This window comes from Amyelois transitella, chromosome 9, assembly GCF_032362555.1.
Source record: "Amyelois transitella isolate CPQ chromosome 9, ilAmyTran1.1, whole genome shotgun sequence".
Taxonomy (NCBI): Eukaryota; Metazoa; Arthropoda; class Insecta; order Lepidoptera; family Pyralidae; genus Amyelois; species Amyelois transitella.
The window spans coordinates 8569231-8592974 of NC_083512.1; the positions used below are offsets into that span (position 1 = coordinate 8569231).

Here is a 23744-nt window from a genome sequence, read left to right on the forward strand (position 1 = left end):
ACAAATTAATACATAGTAACGGTTTTTTTAATGAACTGTCTTCCAATATTTTTCGATTCGACGGCCTCTGTGGCTCAGCGGTAGTATGCTTGTCTGTGACACTGGAGGTCCCGGGTTCGAATCCCGGCCAGGGCATGATGAGAAAAGAACTTTTTCTGATTGTCCTGGGTCTTGGATGTTTATCTATATAAGTATTATATTATAAAATATAGTTCGTAGTATATCGTTGAGTTAGTATCTCGTAACACAAGTTTCGAACTTACTTCGAGGCTAACTCAATCTGTGTAATTTGTCCCGTAAAAAAAAAAAAAAAAAAAAAAAAAAAAAAAAAAAAAAAAAAAAAAAAAAAAAAAATATTAAATAAATACTTTATACCTTCCTGTTAGTTTCTGCGAAAGCTATAAATTAGTGTTAATACATACTATCTAAAATAAAAACGTTCTCATGATCTACTTTACGAGAAACTAGATAATTTACAGTTTCACTAATGACTGCAAAGCAAATGTATCAAGATCAAGTCAAACACACACACACTTGTGATATTTCTGTTTGTAACCAGTTTTAATGTTTTTAAAGTTGAACGCGGTCGGAATCTGCGACAACTTCTGGCAAATCGATATAAAACATGACGGACTGTTTGGCGCGGTAGAAGATTTTCTTGTCTATGAACCGCAAGTCCTGGGTTCGAGCCTCGTTCATGCCATCATAAAAATAATGGTTTTTTTAATTAGCTTGTGTCTTTTTAGGGCTAACTCAATCTAAGTGGTCTGCCCAAAAAAAAACTGAAAGATAAAAATTTATATCCCCGCCTAAATATATTTGTTGGAGTCCCAAAAATATATGATACGTCGGTGTTGTTACTATGAACTAAACTGAATGTCCTGCTAGTATCTGATAATATTTTATTTTTCACAGGGCATGTAGGAGGTTGCGGCATCACAGACGAGGTGGTGCAATGGATGGAGCGCATCCAGAACTCTGGAGTAGACGACGAGATGCCGTCGACACCTGCTCCCCCCGCGGCCCCTTCTGCCCCCCCTCCGCACCAACCGCCCGTCTCGCCGCCCCCACATCCCAACAGTCTGAGAGATGACTCTCCAAGGTATGTTATTTATTTATTTACATAATACATACAATCACGACTTTATTCCTAAGAGGCGACAGTCTTGAAACGACTTAAAGACACGTTCAGCTTTATTGCTTAATGATGGAATTGAGATTGAAATAGTGACAGGTTGCTAAGCCACCGCCTAAAAGAATCCCAAAGTAAACCTTTCTCTTGATTGATTTTTACAATCTACGGAATCTACGGCAAAAAACACTGTTTTTTCTTCGCTTCCAGACTGTCATGAAAGCTTATGTTTTTATTTAATTAATCTGTACTTATTTTATTATACTTGTCATCATTTCCATATCCTGTTCATTTGAGCGAAATTGTATTGAGAAAGTTGGCCCATTGTGATCAGAGGAAATGATGAACCCACGCATATTTTCAATCTATTCACGCGATTCATATTGCTTAGATGTTATAGAAATATTTATGCACATGTTCAGCGAACTCCCATGCAGAAACTAGTTCATTAATAAACAATGTTACGCTTGTAAATCCTGTAGTACAATATTATCACACTTAAAATATCTGTAAGAGTAATCCTTTAAAATAATAAAAGAGTGAATACATGTATCTTTTAAAGCTCTTTGCAAAACTCCGTCTGACGAGGTTACAGACCTTGTGGCACCTAATGTATTTACAAACAAATATTTTGCTAACGTCTGCCTTTGATCTTGCCTGTCAAGGAGGTATTTCACTCATCTTATTACGGTTTTAGTAGAGGAAAACATTGTATTTTTCATTTAGATTTTTCAAGATTAGGAAAACAAAGGTCAAATACAGTTTTGAGTTGACCTGTATGATTTACATGCCGTGTTAAGCGAACCTCAAACAAACATACAAATTAGATTACAACCTGTCAAACGCTGTTATAAGATAGAATAACGAATGACTTCATATTTCTATTTGCCACGATCCTGGCATACTTTTTTCGCTTCATTCCCATTTAACACTCATTAAAGCTCGTCGGTTTCAGTCTTGCTTTAAACTTTCGCCAAGACGTTTCCGAATTGCCAAAAGATAGTTACGTACGTACGATTTCCTATTCACACTCTTTATATATTGTTTAATGAACCAGCTTCCATTCATCCTCAACATGAACAGACTATCTTAGCAATGTTACTTTTATAGATATAATCTTAAACAAAGCCAAGGACCTACCTGGACGTTGACCCTTCAACAACCGCGGCGCCACCCTGTCTCTTGATTATTTCAGAAGCTTTTTAAACCCTTTCACAGTAACTAGATATTCTCGTTTATCCAGTTGTCGTTCAAATGATGTATTTTGTAGATGTTCTAGGGAAAATGATAAACTGAAGTGGATGGTCCTTTTTACTACGCTTTTATTAGCTTGGGTTGTATGTATGTATGTATGTAACGGAATCTTTGAGCTTAATTTTCACTGATTTCTAAACGTCTGATCAACTTGGAACTTTGCACACGTATCAAGGACCGATGACAATACAATATTTTGATAAGAGTTTCTCATTATCCTTATTAAAACTGCCAGGATTAATAAATTCATTTTTAGATTCTTCGTATGAGAGTAAGAGAGACAGAGATAGCACCAGTGCCAGTAATCTCCATACAAGAAACCAAGAAGTTCTGACGTATAATGAGTCAAAAAGAGATGTAATATATTTCCATATAATGTTACTATTAACCTGAGGCTTCTTTATTTCATCGCATTGCTCCATTTAGAATTACCATTAGAAACAATAGTAGAATTAGTAGAATATTTTAAAACAATAAAAAATATATAAGTAATAAAACAAAAGTAATAAATGAAAATTGAATAACTAAATTTACAATAATACAAGAATAAAGTTACTACCTACAGAACTTTGCGATATTTAATACGTATTTAACATATTAATGCAATTCTTGAATTAACATTAGGTATCTTTTGCCTATTTATAATAGCAACACTGTAATACTCGTTTGGAAAATGAGTGACAGTTCAGTTTATTTATGTCAAATAAGTTTTGCAGTAAGTTTTGATTGAATTCGATTCGAACACCTGTAAACTTTCTTTCTGTTGTTTTTTACCGGTGCCTGTGTATTTACCTATTTGCACTTTGTTTTGTGCTGATAACTTGTCGTTATTTGGAGTTTGGAATCTTCCGTTGAATCGAGCTTTGTTCTTCCGGATATTCGTGTGATTTTATCATCTGAGATTGGACTCTGACTGTGTTTACTGTGTTGTGCAGATATTTTGAGATAGGACTCCTGTAAAAAGTACCTTATTATTTGAGATAGGAGTCCCAAGTTTGTGTTTGTTTTTGTGAAAGACAGATTTTACAACAAAAATGCCACGATGACTTCAGGTAAACTTTGTTGCGTTCCTGGTTGTAAAGGCAGTGGAGGTATGTTTGAAATATTTTTGTTCCTGTATCAATCTGTCTCTTAATCTTGTGGTTTGATTCCTGGCAAGGCCACAATCGAAAATTATTACGTTTGCTGGATAGTCAAAAATATTATTAACAGTGATTTATCACTATAAAATTCTTTTCAACTGGGTTTAACAATCATCATACATATAATATCATCATCATCATCACATATAATCACGTCTATATCCCTTGCGGGGTAGACAGAGCCAACAGTCTTGTAAAGACTGATAGGCCACCTTCAGCTATTTGGCTTTAAGATAGAATTGAGATTCAAATAGTGACAGGTTGCAAGCCCATCGCCTTAAAAAGAATCATGATGATGAGAATATTATGAGATTTAATCCAATCAGGCCACATATAACTTTAAGAAAGTTAGTTGTGAAAACCTCCGGCGATGGGCGCATGGTTGCGAAAGTCTTTTCTAGTAAGATAGTTATACCAGAAGTGTTAACTTCCAAAAAATAATTGTATAAAAAAACTAAAAAACTACCCGTTTTATTGCAAATCGAACTAAAAAATAAATAATTGTTTAAAAAAAACTAAAAAACTACGCTTTTATTGCTAATCAAACTAAAAAATAGAAAATAAAAATTAATGACAAAGGAATTCAGTAGTAGCAAGTCGAACAATCAGTTGTAGTCAGTTGTAGTAGTAATTATCTCGAATTAAAATTATAACAAAATTAAATTTATAAACAAAACAATTTAAATCAGAGTAAAAAGCGTGGGGTGCATTTTACTTCATTTTCATAACTCTCTTGTCATAAATATATGCTAATAGAATGATTTTAATATTTACTACATCAGGCACCCCACGCTTTTTACTCTGATTTAAATTGTTTTGTTTATAAATTTAATTTTGTTATAATTTTAATCCGAGGTAATTACTACTACAACTGACTACAACTGATTGTTCGACTTGCTACTACTGAATTCCTTTGTCATTAATTTTTATTTTCTATTTTTTAGTTTGATTAGCAATAAAAGCGTAGTTTTTTATTATAAGGTGAAATGTGTAACCCTATTGGTTTTACTTTTCTATTTTCAAATTTCATCACTATTTGTAAAAAGAGGTGGTTTTCGAAAATGTTATTATAACAATAGAAAGTAATAATAATGTACTTTAGTCTTATGATTGCAATACCATCATGAATTGGTATTTATTTATTGCCAGTAAATGTAGCCTTTTCGCGATTTTGTACCCACAATCTTCTTTTCCCCCTGGCGTTAGTCTCAGTTAAATCTTCACGCACTTTGTAACTCTAATATCCCATAATAATTAAGGGAAAGCCACATTTAATACTCACAAAAGAACTTGAATATTTTTTTTAATAAATTAATATTCGCGTCTGTGAGTTGATAAATCAGTCATCATCTGTCACTCAGTTCTTTAATAATAATCTTTGGCTCAAATATTCGTCGAGCTTTACAAGCAAGGAAAAGATTAAACTATGACCGAGTAACACAAAAGAAACACTCGATAAAATATAATCATACTTAAAAAACAATGATTAATTAAGATTACAATATTACCGATATTGCGGCCATGTTATGCTTCGACATGATGAATGGCTAGGAGAAAATGTATCATTTATCGCACGGTTATCAATTACTGCCTTCTTAATTATACGGATTACTGTTTGCCCGTTTAGCTGGAACGAAGAGTATTATTGAACGAACACCAACAATCCTTCTTGATAATAGAATAAAAAGTATTTCATTTTTTCCATTTGCGAAAGAAACCCTACATAGATATTGTGTACGGTATTTTTACTGAAGAATTTGGATTGGGTTGTGCGCTGTTTCTAGCCAAGAAAATATTTATGTAAGACATTTCAGTTTACTTTGTAATTGAAATATTGATATTTCTCCTCCTTTACGATTTAGTTCATGCAACACATTATAACGTTATAAATATTACTTTTCTGTGATATTACCATGTAGTTATTTTAGTTGAGAGTTTTTTTGTCTTGTTACCGAAAGTTCAGAGTTAGAGGAGTTTCATGACGTGACACGTTTCGATTAAAACTCATTTCCACGAACCAAGACATATTAAGCATTAATGAACTCACTCAGTTCAATTAAATAGGTATTAATGGACTTATGTTTCATTAATCATCAAGTATATAAAAAGTATCATCAAGTATTTATTTATTTTCCACTGCCCAAGAAAGACCCTATCTTAACTATAACAACCATATTTGGCTATAAAACAGTAATAAGCTCAGGTAGCAAGACTATTCGAGGCAAGACATTTATGCAACCACGTAAAGCGAAAATCGTCCTGTTTTGTTCAAGTTGAAACTACATTATTAATTTTTTCAAAGTTTTAATATTTCTAACGATAATTTTTATTCTAGATATTGGGACTTCCCACACCATCACAACAAATACTCGAGGAGCGCAAACACGGGTGAACATTCTCGTTCGCGGCGAGCGGCGATCGAGAACAGGGATCGCAACACGTGTTCGCTGTACATACAGACGGACCCGCTCATATGGCGGCACGTCAGGGAGGGGTTTCCTGAGGTAAGCGTGTGGAAGACGTGTCAAACTTAAGGCCGATTTCAGAATTCTGCGTTTGAATTTCGCCGTTTTGACATGCACGCTCTAGAGAAAATTCTTATTAAAACACCAACGCCACCGAAGCGTCTGTATCTAACGAAACGCGCATACTACAACACTTTGAAGCCCCAATCATTTATTTTCAAAAAGTCCGAATAAAGTAATTACAATTGAGAAAATAAATCTGCTATTTTAATTACTCAGTATGAAAATTTTAATCCAATAGCGTTGAAACTCGGGATCAGATAGCCACTTTCCTGTAAATACCTGTTTACGTAAATTAACATTGTTGCAAAAGTTGTCTGCGTGGGTGGAATTTCTCGAAAATTTACCTTATATCGAATAGCCACTCATATTTCTTGTTTTTATTAAAGACAAAAATTGTTGGCAGTAATAAGGAGAGAGAAATATGCGAACCAAACTCAATATAATGAATCAAGAACCTATAAGTCAACAACACAATGTATTATTATACGATAATATCTACTTACTTCTGATTTTAAGCGAAAGGATAATTTAGGGATTGCTGCAAATCGAAAGATGTAGTCTCTGCCTTCCCCTCCGGGCTTTTCTGTTGTATATACGAGTATATATACCTATATCTACTTATCCCTTACTTACTTTAAGTGCAATGTGGTTCCGGCATTTTAGAATGGATTTCCTTTTTCCTATGGATGTCGTACAAGGCGACAAAATAATAGGCTAATAAACTTGGAATTCTTCTTGGCGATGGGCTAGCAACCTGTCATTATTTGAATATCAGTTCCACCATGGAGCCATGCAACCGAACGTGGCTTTTCAGTCGTTTCGAAACTGTTGGCTCTGTCTAACTCGCGATATATAGGCGTGACTATATGTATGTACGTAATCCCTTACTTCCAGCACCGGGACTTATCCAAAAAGGCGGAAGTGGACATGAAGACGCGAGAGGAGATTCTCTCCCTTATCTCGCATCACGTCACAGCTGTCAACTACATCTACCGAGACACCAAATTCGACGGGCAGATGGAACATAGGAATATTAAGTTTGAAGTACAGAGGATAAAGGTAAGTCCTGGTAGTCACATCAAAATGGGAAATTATCTTTTGTAGATAAATTATATGTTTTTTGGATGCCAAATGCCTCAGTGCGTAGCTTTGATACATAGAAATATCTATGTACACTACGTGTTGGCACAAATAATTATTAAAAATTTGGTACGATTAGTAATTCAATATGAAATGTAGATCTGTAACTGTTCTCAAGTAGAAATGTAGATCTATTCGGTCCACCAATCGTTCAAATATGAAAAGGTGTATTTTAAATACGTCGGCCAAACGATCATGTCATAACAGTTTAAGACTTTCAAAAATCTACGGGTAGTAGTTAGTGGACAGTGAACTTACCTAAACGTCTCATTACTGTATGTATTAAGAAAAACTTGCAACGTTACAACTTTGCTGCAACGAATGCGTTTAACCGCAGAACCGTATAAATTATCTTCTTCGACTTCACTGCAAAACTTTAACTTAGTTTCACATGTTAGCTGTTAGTCGAGTTAGTTCAAATTTTGCAAATAAAAAAGAAATAATATTCAAAGCTTCAGGCTACATTTCTCGTTCATGTATTGACTGTGAATCAGTTTCTGTTTTAAGTCAATAACATTTTTCTTCGTTTCTAATTGTAAACAAACACTTGTGGAGCCTTTGTAGGAAAATATATCTGAAATATCTTTCTAACTACAACCAAAATCAAAGATTTTTGAAAATCCCACAAGAGCGAAGCCCACGTCTAAAATATATTATATTGTTCTATATTTCTTTATGATGATCTTCCAAATAAATTGGTAAATAGAAAACTGAATCATTCAATATTATTACAACAGATCGACGACGACTCAATGTGCAACACGCATCACTTTGAAACGAACCAGTTTTGCTTAGAAAACATCGACGTATCAAACTTCCTGAACCTGCACTCCCTGGGCAACCACGAAGACTTCTGCCTAGCTTATGTGTTCACGTACAGGGACTTCACCGGAGGCACTCTCGGTAAGTACATTTCTTCTATCATTTTTTCTTCCCACTGGCGTTAGTCCCGGTTATATCCACACCTTTCAACAAGGAGAGAGAGAGAAAGGAGAGAAAGGACAACAGTTATATCTATGTTGACAGACTTCAAAAAGGGAGGAGGTTCTCAATTTAACCGTATTTTTTTGTTTTTTTCCTGCAAGGTAGACAGAGCTATCACTCTTGAAAAGACTAAGACTAGTTGGATGGAATAATGGTGAAATTGACATTGACTTACATTACAGCTTTATCTTTTTTTATCATCAAAATATAACAATTGTAGTCGATCCCGCGAAGATGAAGGGCGCGTTAATTTGCTAGCTTCGATTTGTTAGAATAGTAATCATTGTTATTAACATCTTTAAAACTTTCTGATTTTAATGTTCAACAAACTTCAAATTTGTTTGTCGTTTCCATGGTTCTACTAAATTGAATTAATGAGGAATATTCTTTTTGGTCCTTTGATTTTTCTAATAGATGATAATATCTTGAGAGCAAAAGAATCTTGTATAACTTACTTCGCAGACAAAATTAGAGCGACTACTTTTAGAACTCCAAAATGAAAGAATATTCGTATGTTTCCGTAGGCATTTCGATTACGTAAAAACTAATCTTGATTTTGGAAGTTAGAGGATTTATTCTTTTTCTTTATATGATTAGTATATAAAAGAAATTAGTGTTTAATTTGAAACTTCTAAATATGTGAATAATCAATGGCTGAATATTTCAAAAAGTGAATAAATCCTAAGATTTAAGAAGATTGAACGCTTATATGTATAATTCTTTACTGACATTTAATAACCTTGAATGTATGACTCACATTAATTCTTTTCAAGTCACGATATGAATTACATATTGCCTTGTCAAGTTTTTATGCAAGCTTTGCTTTTTTGTATATCACCCATTGAACTATTATAGGCACGTGTTACTTGCGATAAAAAAAAAGTTCTACTTATAGATTGGTTTGTTGAACGACCATCAGCTAATATTTGGGGCTAGAAAAAACAAATAGTCTGAACACAATGCCCTAAAAATTAAATAACTTGTTTCGTGTCTCGAAGTTATTAAAAATAAAGGTTATTTTTGGTATAAGTACTACATCACTACATAGTATAAAACAAAGTCGCTATTTTAGTCTGTTTGTCTGTATGCTTAAATCTTTAAAATTACGCAACTGATTTTGATGCGGTTTTTTGTAACAGGTAGAGTGATTCAAGAGGAAGGTTTTTATGTATAATTTTTTCCGAATTTTGCGAAGCCGGGGCGGATCGCTAGTTTATTTATAAAACGTATTGATGTTGATAGCCACAAGGTGGCTTCGAGCGAATTGAAAAAATAACCATTTCATCTCTTATTCGTATCATACCTCCAGTTTAGATAGGTTACAAGCAGGATATTCAGGCAACAGTCTGCTATGTCGACTATGGTAGGTCATCCAGGAGAGAGCTACTCCAAAAATTCGTTGAGTGATGCTGTGAGATCTCTCCTTTTTTTTTTGAGAACCTCATCAATGAATTTATTAATAGTGGTTTGGTCGCTCGGGAGTTAAGCAGGAGGAGCCCGAATTTCTGCCGATAGTCACTCGGCATATTATAGTCTCTGTATGTAGCTCGTTGACATGAGACTTACGGATGTGGTTTTAAAAGTTAATGCGATAAATATGATAAGAATGAATCAGGACAGAACGTGTTTGTTTATAATCAAATCAGTCATACATTGTATGTATTGCAATTTTAGGTAGGTACTTATATACTTGTATATGTTTTTGTGCTAATCAATTTATTGTTCTTCTGTAAAAATGAGAAATAAACTATTAAAATGTAATAGACAAAATATACCTAAATTTTTGGCTTCCAAGTAAAAGGAATGGTTCGTTTGTTTGGTATTGTTCATAAAAAAAATATAATCCCAAATTAACCAAGTCTTAAAAGTTTATTATTTTCGATTCGGAAATAAACTTAACGTCAGATCCCTGATTTATTTTCACTTTATTTATATAAACATATATTTTAACCATACCGAAACCATTTAACTTATCACGTTAAAATTTGTCGTATAAGTATATCATCTTTGGTATAATATCTTAATTTTCTGGCGACGGATATTTCGCCAGTCTTATTTAAATGTATTAAGATTTAGTGGCAAACATTTAAAAAATATTTTTTTCGACTATGAACCGATGAAACCTCTTTTACAGGCTTAGCGTGGGTGGCAAGTGCAAGTGGCGCCTCTGGCGGCATCTGCGAGAAATACAAGACATACACTGAGACGATAGGAGGGATGTATCAGAGCACCAAACGATCCCTAAATACGGGAATAATTACATTTGTAAATTACAATAGTCGGGTTCCGCCCAAAGTCAGCCAGTTAACGCTCGCTCACGAGATTGGACACAATTTTGGATCACCAGTAAGTCACTAATTTTCTATTTATAACTACATTAAACCTATTAAATATGAGATGTAAAGTGGTCGTTGTGTTTGATTGAATAATGCGAATGCTTTTAATATGTGTTTACATTACTATAAGGTATTTTGATAGAGGTTGAGAATATTCCAAGTATCGGACAAAGGCGTCTCAAAGGAACGGATGTTGAATGAGAAACTCTCTTTATTACAATTTTTACATGCTATTTCTGCCTTCTTCGGAGTAAATTAATCAAACAAACCTTGTTTCCAGCACGATTACCCATCCGAATGTCGTCCGGGCGGTCAGCAAGGCAACTTCATAATGTTCGCGTCGGCCACTTCAGGCGACCGTCCGAACAACAGTCGTTTCTCTTCATGTTCCGTCGGGAACATTAGCGCAGTGTTAGACGCTGTGAGAGACGGCAGAAAGAGGAACTGTCTAACGGCTAGCGCGGGCGCTTTTTGTGGGAATAAAATTGTTGAAGATGGGGAGGAATGCGATTGTGGTAAGTATTTAACAGTTTCTCATGGTATCTGAGAATATTAGTGCAATATTAGGCGCTAAGAAAAACGGTCAAAAGAAAAATGTGACTGCTGAATGACGAGAAATAATCATGTACTTGACTCTATTAAATACCTTTTACTAAATTGTGTTACATAGAAATCAATAATGAAATTTTTGTTTTTGTTTGTTTTATAATCGTCAAAAAATTTTACTTTTCGATAATTAATTTTGACAGAGGAACTCTACGTTCACAAAAGAGGGGTTAAAATAAACACAAACACGTAATAGTTCTTAATCTTTGGTCTTCAGGTTATGACGAGAACGAATGTAAGGATCACTGCTGCTATCCTCGGCAAGTTAGTTCCTACGACAAAGAGAGAAACGTCACAGCCAAAGGATGCACTAGGAAAGCCAATACACAATGCAGGTAATATAAGAAATTCGACTTTTCATTGTTAACTAAGATTTAATTTCTAATACTATTTTGTAGGTTATACACTTCTTCTTTTAGATGCATAAAATGAATATTTTTAATCCTAATTGTTTCGAATCATTGTGCTTTCGCATGCTCGATTCACTCGAATTAAGACAGCCCTCAATAATCCATCATTTATTAATGATGAGCATCACAGATATTTTTTAAGTAAATATAAATTTCATGTTCTTCCTCAGTCCATCGCAAGGTCCATGCTGCCACGCGCGCACATGCCAATTCGTGCTCGCGTTCCGAAATCAAACATGCCGGGAAGCCACGGAATGTAGCCACGCTTCTTTTTGCTCCGGACGGTCGGCAGAGTGTCCTGAGCCTAGAGTCATGTCAAATCACACCAAATGTAACAATGGTGAGTTGTTTTGTACTGATCATAATTTTGATACAAATTACTTATTAATGCAATAAAAGTGGTTCCAAAATAAAAATGTTAATAATATATTTGTAATGTCTAATGTCTATGTCCACGGAAGAGAGGAGTAAGGTTATGAAGTAATTTCAAAATTTTACGTGAATAAAAAAACTTACCTTAAACCTAGGGGAAGTAGTTTTTGTTTTTATATGGAGAAATCCATTTAAAACCATTCCCCGAAACAGGTTTCTGAGAAACACAAATATCATGTTTCCGCTTTGATGTATGTTTTTCAGTAATTGATTACCTGTACCAAAAATTATTTCGTATTATCGTGATGTTTGGAAAAATGCCTTTTCATATCCTAATAAGATTATCTATCTCTCCGCAGGCACCCAACTTTGCAACAACGGCGAGTGCACCGGCTCGATCTGCCTCGCGTGGAACATGAAGGAGTGCTTCCTGTCGTCGGCGCCCACCCAGAAGGGCCCGGGCGTGACGGCGGTGGTGGACCGGCGGCTGCTGTGCCAGCTGGCGTGCCAGACCGGGCCCGCGCCCGACTCCTGCCAGAGCACGGCCGAGTTCGCGGACCGCGTGGGGCTGCCGCCGGGCGGCATCAGTCTGCGGCCCGGCTCGCCCTGCGATAACTTCCAGGTAGGTGTCTGCTAGCTGCCAGCTGGCGTGCCAGACCGGGCCCGCGCCCGACTCCTGCCAGAGCACGGCCGAGTTCGCGGACCGCGTGGGGCTGCCGCCGGGCGGCATCAGTCTGCGGCCCGGCTCGCCCTGCGATAACTTCCAGGTAGGTGTCTGCTAGCTGCCAGCTGGCGTGCCAGACCGGGCCCGCGCCCGACTCCTGCCAGAGCACGGCCGAGTTCGCGGACCGCGTGGGGCTGCCGCCGGGCGGCATCAGTCTGCGGCCCGGCTCGCCCTGCGATAACTTCCAGGTAGGTGTCTGCTAGCTGCCAGCTGGCGTGCCAGACCGGGCCCGCGCCCGACTCCTGCCAGAGCACGGCCGAGTTCGCGGACCGCGTGGGGCTGCCGCCGGGCGGCATCAGTCTGCGGCCCGGCTCGCCCTGCGATAACTTCCAGGTAGGTGTCTGCTAGCTGCCAGCTGGCGTGCCAGACCGGGCCCGCGCCCGACTCCCGCCAGAGCACGGCCGAGTTCATAAGAATATTAAGAAAAAAAATTTTAAAAGCCCACATTTGTCCACAGGGCTACTGCGACGTATTCCTCAAATGCCGGGCGGTAGACGCCGAAGGTCCCCTCGCTCGTCTGAAGAACCTCCTCCTGAACCGAGCTACCCTTCAGTCGGTTCAGGCGTGGGTGACGGAGCAGTGGTGGGCGGTGCTGCTGGCCGGCGTGGCGCTGGTGGTGTGCATGGGTGCCTTCGTCAAGTGCTGCGCTGTGCACACACCCTCCTCCAACCCCAAGCGACCCCCCGCGCGGTATGTTATCATTAATGCCATCCTAGTTGGGTGTAGCTGCTGCTGACTGACATGCCACGTCCTAATCGGAACACGTGTGGGTGATAGAGCAATTTTTTTAAAGGTTCTCCAGTGCGTTAAGAGGTTCTTAGCGTAATCAGGTGCTTTAAACCTTTAAGAAACAGTGGGGTGTTATATTAGTTTGACGACATGACACGACACAAAGTCGCGCTATTTTGAGGAAACACATGTTTTTCGTGTCATATTAGCTTTTCAGATGTCTTCTTTCTGTCATATATCAAGTAATTTTCTATGTGACAGAAATGTAGGTACTTTAATTTTATCTCGGACGTTTCGAATCACCGAGCGAGTCAGTGATCAATGGTCGGTAATACCTGTATTATTTGTAAACAGTATAATGCAACGCGAAAGTAAAAAACAGTTTTGCATTAGAAATGTTGACGAGAGAATACTTTGTTGCGATGAATCGATTTAATCGAAATGTTTACCCCGTCGCAGGCGGCTGTCGGAGACGCTGCGGCGGCCGATGAACACGCTGCGGCGCATGCGGCACCCGGGCGGGCCGCGCGCCGCGCCCCGCGCCGGCCACCGCCGCGCGCGCGCCGCCAAGGGCTACGCCGCGCCCGCCGCCTACTGCGCCAGGGACGTGGGTCAGTTCTATGCTCCACCTCCTCACTGTCATACTGCGACATACATTACGTCCTCACCTCTTTACAAATGGCTCGAAAGCAGTGAACAGGTTTTTACATGAAGCGATCTTCCCTCTGACCTCTGCAACCTTTAAAGGGGAACCGAACCCACATCAGATTTTGGTATAAGGTGCACTAGATATCCTTAGTCTCCTATTACGATATCCATAAGGAACCACACGATGCGCAAGTATTGTTGTTATGATAGTTTTGAGTGCTCTTGAACTCAATCTGCCTGGTGATAAGAAAGATGAAGTTGGTGCACACAAGCTCAAATAGGCATTCGCTCTTGCCTTGAAAATCTCCAATTCGTAGGTATCGGCGAAGAGAGATGCAGGAAGGGAATACCAAATCACAGCAGATCGCATGATAAAAGGTATATAGCTAATACTGACGGAGATGATAACTCGATAGATATTCAACCACTCATCAGTGTCAGTCAATCATTGTGCATTCCTGAAAACATTATTAAAACATTATTTACTTTTATCAATCGCTCTAAACTCATTCTAATAAAAACTTATCCATTCCAGCATCAGCGCCCGCCGGTCCCTCGTCGCGTCGCAGTGAGCCGTACGCAAATGCGTACCCACAATCGTACGAACTTCGCCCACAAAAGGTCTGACAGTACCCAATGGCGTTGGAGCTGGTGCTTTTAGGCTACGTGTGTCGGTCTGACGCCGCTTCCCAGACTACCATCACGCTCCACTCCCCAGAGACGCTAGCTGTCACAAATAGGCAAGAAGATATCTAGGGAACATGATCTGCAAACAATAGATAAAGGACAAGGTCTTTTTTTAACAGGATATCTAAAGGACGCGGTCTGACACGATTTAATGGTTATGCCCATTCGTAGAAGTACTCTGTTTCTCGTTAGCCAAGTGTTGCCGGTTTGACAGTACCCCCTGACGTTAGAGCTGGAGTTTTCGTGCCACGTGGATCGGTCTGATGCCTTGTCAGCTATCACAGTTAGCCACGAATATATACGAGAACAAAGTCTATTTTTTTTCGAGATAACGCGATATGATATGTTCTCCCGATATACTTAATAGAACACGGTCTATTGTACCAAGATATCTAGGGGACGCGGTTTGATTACATCTTTCTCGCCTCGCATACCACAATATCACATTCACTCCCTTAAAAACACCAACTGTCACAAACAGGTAGGACTACATCAAGGATTCATGATATATCACCACCTCTAAAATGTCCGAATATTTTGGAGGATACGGGCTATCCAAGCTCTAGTTACCAAAATTTGAACCTTCGCGTTGCCATTTACATTTTATAAATGATAAAGGTATTAAACGCGCGTAACGTACCTTTACTTTATCTCGGATTTTCAAATTATATTACAGTCGCTCGATGACCACGGGACATTTTAACATGATTCGAAACGTTCGAGATAAATAAAAGATACCTTACGAGCGCGGTTAATACCAGTGTTATTTATAAATAGTTACCAAGATATCTGGAGGGTAACGATCGTTCACGATGCTTATCTTCCCTCTCTGTTTAACTCTGAGGTTTTACAAAAAAATTGGAAAGAGGGAGATGACGTATTATTGCAATATATTTCCGAGATGTGCAGTATTATGATGTGCTCTGGGTTTTCAGAAGTGCACAAATTATGTCGACGGAAATCTGAATGTTAAAAACTATTGAAGGTCGGATTTCTACCACGTTCAGTTCAAATTGGTAGAAATTCTTATCATACCTTTGAACTAATTATTATTCAAGCGTGCGATGTATATTCATGAATTAAAGTACGAAATAAGACCGCGTTCTTGAAATAGATCTTGTTACCTCAAAACCGTTGACCCTAGTTTACATGGACTTAGTATCTATTTTATTACTAACGACAAAAATGGTGGATATTCATTGTGCCCTACTACAGAGAACTAACAGATCAAAAAAGACTCGAAGGTACTAAGTTCATGTAAACAGGATGTTAAAGCAGGCGTCCCCACGCCGACTCGAGGCGAGCCGCTACGCACAGTGCCCCCTTTTTTAATGAATTTGACTGCTTTCGTTTGTGATTCGTAAGAGGATAATAAATATTTTGCTCAATACGAATATCGGTATACTGAACTGGGCTCAAATCTACCTTTGGCGACGTGTCTAAAATAAGCTGTTATTTTTATACTCTAAATGATGACTAAAGCTAGTTTTGCAAACGGCGCGATCACTCGAGCCGGTGACTTTTATATTTGTTAGGGTAAACCCCGCACTGGACATTTATGTATATTTTTGTATATAAATGGAGAGGTTATACGAAGGCTATGATGTATAAATATCATACAGACATACTAAACTTTCGTACCGATAATACAATATGATAACTGTATAAAATATTGCATTGTTTTACTTGGAATCTCTGTAAGTTAATAGTTTTTTATAAAAAAAAAGTTATTTTTATCATATTTAATGTAAACGTAAGTGGAATATCGAGGTGCCATTATACCTGTTTCTTCGTTACCCCTTTCCCAAAGCCGCGGTGTAACATAACATTGACCTCCACGATTGTTTAGTAAATTTATGGGCTCAAAAAGACTTTTTCAAAATTTGCATTTAGTCTTCCTATGGCCACTGATGTACTTTTGGATTCATTAAATTTATTTACTATAATTTTAAGTAGTATATAATATGAAATTAACAGTATTGCCAAATGATCAAATATTATTAGACTGAAAATCATTCAATCTCGCTATGGTATTAAAAAAATGAATGCATTTTTTAATTTTATAGCTGTGTGTATGAGTTTGTGCGTAAAATGGCTCAAATGCTGCAATTATGATACAATTATGTTAACCGTGGAAGTAATTATGAATAATTTTTCGAGTACTTTTCTTTCTATATTCACTGGAAATAGTGAAGAATGAGATGTTTTGGGAAGTATTCCCAATAAAATTACTTTATTCAGAAAAATCCTCTCAATTCTTCACTACATTCAGAGAACATTTCGCGTCAAATTAAATGAAAAGTTCTTAAGTCTTAATATTCGTAATTATGTGTGAAATTTTAAAGACAACCGTGGACTACGTATTTGACGAAACGAAGTTGCATATCACAGTACACTTCTTTTATATCAGACGACGAGTATTTCGTTGGTTCAGTTCAATTGATCTCTTTGATAGGTAATGAGATTTTATTATCGATCATAACTACGTAGAGTTACTTTCCGTCGTGCAAGCCAAAGAGCATGATGTATTTTTTATTATTTCTACACATTAATGTTAAGGATCAGTCTTATAAGTATACCATATTAATGCCATTTTATTAGTGAATGTCGAAACAATATGCAAGTTCTTCGTAATTGTACTATAAGATTGTATATTTGTATGTATACCGAGAGCGTCGTAATGTTTCCGTTGTAGAGTGACTTGACCAATCGCGTAATGGTGGAAAGCATTAATTCCATCACTAGTAGTACTCAATGGCATTATTTCTCCTAAGTATAAGCTAGTTTACCGTAATAGATTATTTAAATGACAATTTAATTAACAAAATGAATGTTACAACATGTGATTTCAAAATAAAATAAAAAAACAATAAATTTTACATGAAATTTCTTGTGTCTTATTTGTTTAATATTAATAACAATACAAACAGTATCTATCTTCTTCCATACAGAAAAATATTGATAATGTTTTCGTGCTGATTGTTGCTTTTTGGCAGAGTAGGACAAGACCACTTCATCTCATTCCAAGACCCTTTCCCAAGTGAGGCAGGCAGCTAAACGTAAGAGTTGCCCATCTTTCATGACATGTACTCGTAGGGGTATGTATCACTTAAATCTTAGGGGACCAGCAGGATTATTTATGAACGTGAAAGTCCTCACTGCAAGAAAGACTTGTTCTATCTGCAGAACTGTACCCCGGCCAACGGTGAATTACTCTGATAAAGGTCCATGACAGGTATTGAGAAGAGAATTAAAATGAAAAGGTTTGGATTTAAGTTCTGTTTATTAAACACGAGTACTTAATTTAAAAGGTACAAAATTTGCTCTTTACATAGATATCGGAATAATATACTATTTCCATGGCAAAATTAATAAAGGTTTTTTTACAAACTTTATTTTTTTTTCAGAAATTTTGCATTCTTCTAAAGTGAAAAAACGATTAGTAAATTCTATGGCTTGATTTTTTTAAATTAGTCAATATTGGATAAGCATTTGCCTTCTATCTCACATGATGGTTACTGACGATGAAGTCGAAGATGTTACATGCCTATCCAAGCTTCGCTAATAATTGAATGAAATGCACTACTCTCTATTAAAAATAAAGGTATACAAAGAATATAAAACGCTGAAAGGGTCTGTTTGGGCTCTAAGATTACTAGAATATCAGAAAATAAATTTGTAACTTCCACATTACCCTTGACGCGAGTAACAGAAGGACCGCGCACGTAACATAAAGGGCAACCTAAGCATCTTTATTGCGGTTAAAGATATCAACAATAAGCTAGGTACTCATGATGAGATGATTTATGGACCGTACGAACAAAAAGTCGACAACCTTTAATTATCTTCGTTAGTCAACAATAAAATTTAAAATACAATTATGCAATTGCACAACAATTAAAAATACCAAGTGAAAGCAGACGATAATGAAATAATAGATGACATGGTGGGATTAATATAAATGCAAATATATTTCCATTCATTCTCAAAAACGAATATAATCGAATGACAATTTACCAAAAACTTGAACTTATTATAGAGCTTTAGGATTAAAAATAATGGGAATGACATTTTTATCATAATAATTATAGGCAAGCAACCAACGTGTTTATCAAGAATGAAGCTAGGCGGTAAACATATCTTTAGTACATTGGAAACTTAAATCTAAAAAAATAATTATACGTAAACTACATTACGTATTTTAAATAAGTATATGATATATGTATGTATTTTCAAAGAAATATTTGTAGGGAACAGTATTATTCCAGTCTTATGAAATTATGATGGAAAAATTAATCTCAAAAGTGCACTAATGGCTAATATATCCTTAATCATATTGGAATATGTCTGCAAGTAGACAATATAAATATGGTATCTAAATCTAAATAAAATACATGATTGTCGTTTTTCAAAATAATATCTTAATTATGAATGCAACAGCATTTGTTCCTGTTTATGCACTTCATGATAAGCATTGCGGATCAGCACATAAGGGAAACATGATTCAAGTAAATCCATCGTTAGAAATGGCGACTCCTGAACTATAAGGTCAAGAAGTAAATACACAGATTCTCGGTTACGTATTGCTTCTTTATCAGTCTCTTGACCCAAACGCAGCAAAGACGACGACGCCAAAGCTAAAAACTCTTTCATACGATCTTCGATATCACCCTGCCCGCAAATGGTGAACAATGCACCAAATATGTGGTTGATGGCAGGAGCAATGCAATGGATATTATTTGCGTGGCCTTCTAAAGATGGTCTGTAGAACGAGCTTTCATTGCGCGCCAATCTTGGCAGGGACACTGCTACAAATACCATCAGTAGGCACACAATTAGGTGCTCCTCTTCTTCTAACTCTGCCTTATGCTGTCGTAGAGCCGACGCGAGTGTTGGATCTACCTTGCAGGGTAAACCGGCAGCAGAGCACATTTCAGAGATGACCCGCATGGGGTCGCCACTAGGCAATTGTTGCTGGAAGTCCTTTATTGAACTTATCAAAAACGGTATCCGCCTTTCTAATACATCGAGCAATGACTCTTGCGCAATCTGACGGAAGCTCAAAATTACTCCAATTATTGTCATTCTTTGCAATACATTGTCTACTTGCTGCAGTCTCTTGAACTGTTCTCTCATGATTTCGGGCTTATCAAAGTTTGTTCTAAGTGCTTGAAGGACTTCCTTGTTCTGGACTACAAGTTTTTTTAGTTCTTGCACTTGGCTTGAAATATGCCACATCAAAGTTTCACTCAAAAGTTTCATACCATAAGGGCCAATCAATTCAGCGAGAGCTCTAAGCTCATTGATATCTGAATACTCTTCAGCATTAAAAGGAATTGCAACCTCAGCTGTGAGACTAACAAATGCCTTTTGGTTCATGGAGAAGCAAATGCTGCCAGCACTCACTCTCCTGAGTAATATTTCAGAATACCACTGAGTGTATAAAGATGCTATTGTTTTTTCGCCATGGCTGTCCATGTTCTGTGTTTGTTGGAGTAAACAGTTGTTAAAAACTCTTGTCATGTCAATATGAACATAGTTTTCCACGGTTTGCAAGACATTCATATAGGCCCGAACACTTACAAGCAATTCTGAAGGTTTGGCAATTTCACTAGTATCCTGATTGAACATGACCATGCCAACCAGCGCCTTGGAGAATCTGTTCTCTAAATGCTGGTTAAGGTATTCGCGAGGTGCAAAGGTGTATTCCCACACATTGACAGTTGTGCAATAATTTATTGCATAGCAAAGTTCAGTTAATGCCATATGAAGTTTATCCATGGTGGTGAGTTCTTCTCTGGTCCTTCTGTAACTTTCTGCTCCAGGTTTCACAATTTCAATTGTGTTCTTTTTATTTTTATCTTTTTTCTTTCTGTTGGCCAACTGGGCAATGGTCTGTGCGCAATGTTTGGGCAGCAATTTGTCACTCATTGTGCATTGTTCATCGCAGATTGTAGTAATTATATTTTTAGCCTCTTTTGCCATTTCATCTAAGAAAATATTCACTACTGAAAGACTCCTCTCTCTAATATGATGTCTCTCTTCTGGACACAGCTCATGAGTACAGTTTTGGAAATGACTACATATTAACGGGAAAGCAATAATGTATCTATTTTGAGCTGGAAACTCTAAACACATATGGAATTGGTTTTCAAATATCTTGCTATAAAAACAGAAAATAGATAAGTCAGATGTTTCTACCATAATTTCGTCAAGGTTATCTACCATCTTGGTGTGGAAAACCATTTTATCAATAAATTGTGCCAATTCTCTTTGATCACTCAAATTAAAAGAGCTTTTGGCTCCTGATGTATAAGTCTGCAGTCTAAACCAATCCAAACGAAAAGCTCTAAAATCAAATAATTCATTATCCTCAACTTGTTTTACACTCAAGTTGGCAGCAGTATTACACAATGAAGATAATATGATGCTCTCATCCTCTGGGCAAACCTGCAAATTCTGTATCATCAAATTTAATGCCACTGCATCATAGCCTGACAAAAACTGGACATAATATCTCTGCATGACCTGACTGTATTTGCGCACCAAAGCCCTCAATTCCTCCATATGAAACAGTAATTCAGGAAGGTGACGATCAACCAAATCTTCAGTTGATTTTCCTTTTACTTTCTGTGGAGGATTATCATTATGTCTTATTAGCCAAAACACTTCATCCCTTGCATAGCACAGGCCCATAAATATCAACAATGCTTTTGGGCCCAATAAGCCAGGCTGGTCTGTCAATATTAGCCCAAGTTCTTTCAAAGCAGTTCTTAGGAATTTCCTTCTCTCTCTGTGTTTATAACCAGCCTTTTGAACAGCATGGTGATAGCAATCTTTAACTTCTGATACTTTCTTGCCATATCCTTTTATTCCATCAAAAAATCCCTGAATGTAACTGTGGATATAAATGACTTCATCCCTAAAAAGCGTTATGACCCATCCAGACTCCAATGCACTCACCCACATCTTAGTATTGCGTTCATGTTGCAGCATTTGATGGCACAGAGCAAACCCAAATATAATCCATCTTTCAAGAGATTCCAATGACAAATACTCACAGGACATGGTATTGGTTTCCGAAGGTTTCAAGAGCAGTGCTGGGTTGCTGACTAAGCTGAGTTTCTGCTCTGACCGCCAATGCTCTGCTGTGAGGTTCCTAGCAGGATAAACATGCCATAATGAATTCAAAGCAGACATGAGTGGCTTTTGATGTATCACAAATTCATCTGAAAGTTTTTTCAATGGAGCATCATAGTCCACAATCAATTGCCCAAGTCGAGGGAAACTGGGATCTATTTGATTGTGAACCATTTCATGTGCAGCATTGAACAATCCCAAAACTGCTTTGCGGTCTTCAACACGGGCAAGTAATATCATCAAAGATACATATGTGGACACCAAATCTAAGTAATTTTTAGTCAACTCAAAGTTGATTGTCAAGTCAAGAGTGACTTGGCAAGTATCTATGATATTCAGAAGTTCACAAACATTATCCCTGAAATCTAGAAGATCAACAAAAGTGTAATAATATAAAGACAAAGACTTTATAATCTCATTTCTTATGTTAGTTATAGCTTGTAGTCCTTTGACATCTATATTAGGAAATCTTCTGACAATATGTTTGATTGAAGATTCCAATGCTTTATCAGATAGGAATGCTGGTTTGGATTTAGCATCGCCACACGCTTTTTTGATGTTGTAGATTCTTGTTAGCATTCCAATGCCTCGGTCATTCAATATGATCAGTTTTTCAGCCAGCTTTTGCTGGCTGATATGTACTGCCTTCGATAGAGACATTCTGAAACAAATAGTAAGTTGTTTATATTTAACAGCAGATGAGTAAGATATTTACGAAGTAAGAAATAATCTTGCATACAATAGCGTGGACGAAAGCTTGTATCTTTAATCTTTTAACTAAGTACGTAAAACTGATCGGTGGCGTATCAAATAAGAAACCAGCCTCAAACGGAGACCCACGCAAAGTCGGTCAATGAAAATACTGACATCGAATCCAAAACATACGTACCTACTTAGTATCACGAATGACCACTACAGGTGAGATTTATACATCATAACTAGATTTGCATTAACAACACTAGACCCGACGTATTTTCTTCCAGTTCTAATGAATTTTCTTTAATATTATCATAAAAACAGGATGGGAGCGGCCGCAATATTGTAATGTACCATAGACTAAATTCTCTCTCTCCGTCAATTTAATTATTGCTGTCATTTACGGTCTCACTGTCATGTCACTTTTTTTCCAATTTTACCCAAAGAAATTATACCTATGTAGCCAAGAAAAATGCGTGTTCGTCTTACCGACCAACCGCAGGTTTGCTTATTATAACTAACGTGATGGTACAAGAAAGCAGTGTAGTTAAATTTAGGTCCTGTTACAAGACGTCGTGATAAGTATACATAGGTACCTCCAGTCTCGAATATTTAAATGTGTTTATGAGTTTTACTCTTATTGACTCCGAGCAATTGTTATCGGCTCCCGCGTCTTATTAGATCCTCATTTGATTCCAAGTGCACCGAGTTTAACGGCACCTTTTTATCGTATCTTGACTCGGTCGCACGCGGCTTACTGGCGGCACTAGTACTGATAAATATCATGCCACGTCGAATTTCTTCGTACCGGTGTCGCGTCGCCGTTGCGGCCGGCTAAACACTTCTGAAGAGTAGAAAAAGATGCAAACTGATTTTCAACCGCCGTCAAATAAAGGTGCGCGCGTTGTTACGTTTTGCTGAACCGATTTTCATGCTATTTTCAGTTTATGAAAGCGTGACAGGGTACTTTCCATTGCTTAAATAAAATAATCCCAAGTTCATAACCCTCCTTTGATCGCCTTTTACGACATATATGAGAAAGAAATTGAGAATTCCTATTCTTAACTGCTGGGAACCACACGATATTTTGGAAATATATTTAAAATCCGTTTAATATGGAAGATCAAATATAATAAATATAGGATTTATTAGAGTGGTACAATTTCACCATATTTTGTTTTGATATAGGTAATAGGTAACTTAAATAAAATCTACA

The 23744-nt window shown here is 37.2% G+C and overlaps 2 protein-coding genes across 3 annotated transcripts in view; one reads left to right on the forward strand and one right to left on the reverse strand.

Annotated features, from left to right (window-relative positions):
* LOC106142849 (disintegrin and metalloproteinase domain-containing protein 10) overlaps window positions 1–17578 on the forward strand; it is a 59543-nt gene extending 41965 nt beyond the window's left edge. The window contains exons 5-16 of the mRNA XM_013344761.2: window positions 916–1102; window positions 5864–6032; window positions 6951–7115; window positions 7934–8099; window positions 10315–10526; window positions 10797–11031; window positions 11340–11457; window positions 11703–11872; window positions 12264–12526; window positions 13086–13318; window positions 13817–13968; window positions 14541–17578. Of these exons, the coding sequence (XP_013200215.1) occupies window positions 916–1102; window positions 5864–6032; window positions 6951–7115; window positions 7934–8099; window positions 10315–10526; window positions 10797–11031; window positions 11340–11457; window positions 11703–11872; window positions 12264–12526; window positions 13086–13318; window positions 13817–13968; window positions 14541–14632 (2162 nt within the window). The 3' untranslated portion in view covers window positions 14633–17578. The remainder of the gene's footprint in view (window positions 1–915; window positions 1103–5863; window positions 6033–6950; window positions 7116–7933; window positions 8100–10314; window positions 10527–10796; window positions 11032–11339; window positions 11458–11702; window positions 11873–12263; window positions 12527–13085; window positions 13319–13816; window positions 13969–14540) is intronic.
* A 379-nt stretch (window positions 17579–17957) lies between these two features.
* Window positions 17958–22898, reverse strand: LOC106142848 (membrane-associated protein Hem). Of its 2 annotated transcripts, none has more exons than XM_013344760.2 (2): window positions 22726–22898; window positions 17958–22493 (listed from the first exon to the last, which is right to left on the reverse strand). In XM_013344760.2, exon 2 carries the CDS (start codon window positions 22490–22492, stop codon window positions 19118–19120), a length of 3375 nt encoding a protein of 1124 aa, XP_013200214.1. In that variant the 5' UTR covers window position 22493; window positions 22726–22898; the 3' UTR covers window positions 17958–19117. The 2 variants fall into 2 exon arrangements, with proteins under 2 accessions (XP_013200214.1, XP_013200213.1); XM_013344759.2 differs by having other exon boundaries at window positions 22722–22898.
* Window positions 22899–23744: the final 846 nt, after the last annotated feature.

What these genes read in the sequence shown, in the direction of transcription:
- LOC106142848 (XM_013344760.2), bottom strand. Translation starts at nt 22,492, where the DNA reads ATGTCTCTATCGAAGGCAGTACATATCAGCCAGCAAAAGCTGGCTGAA.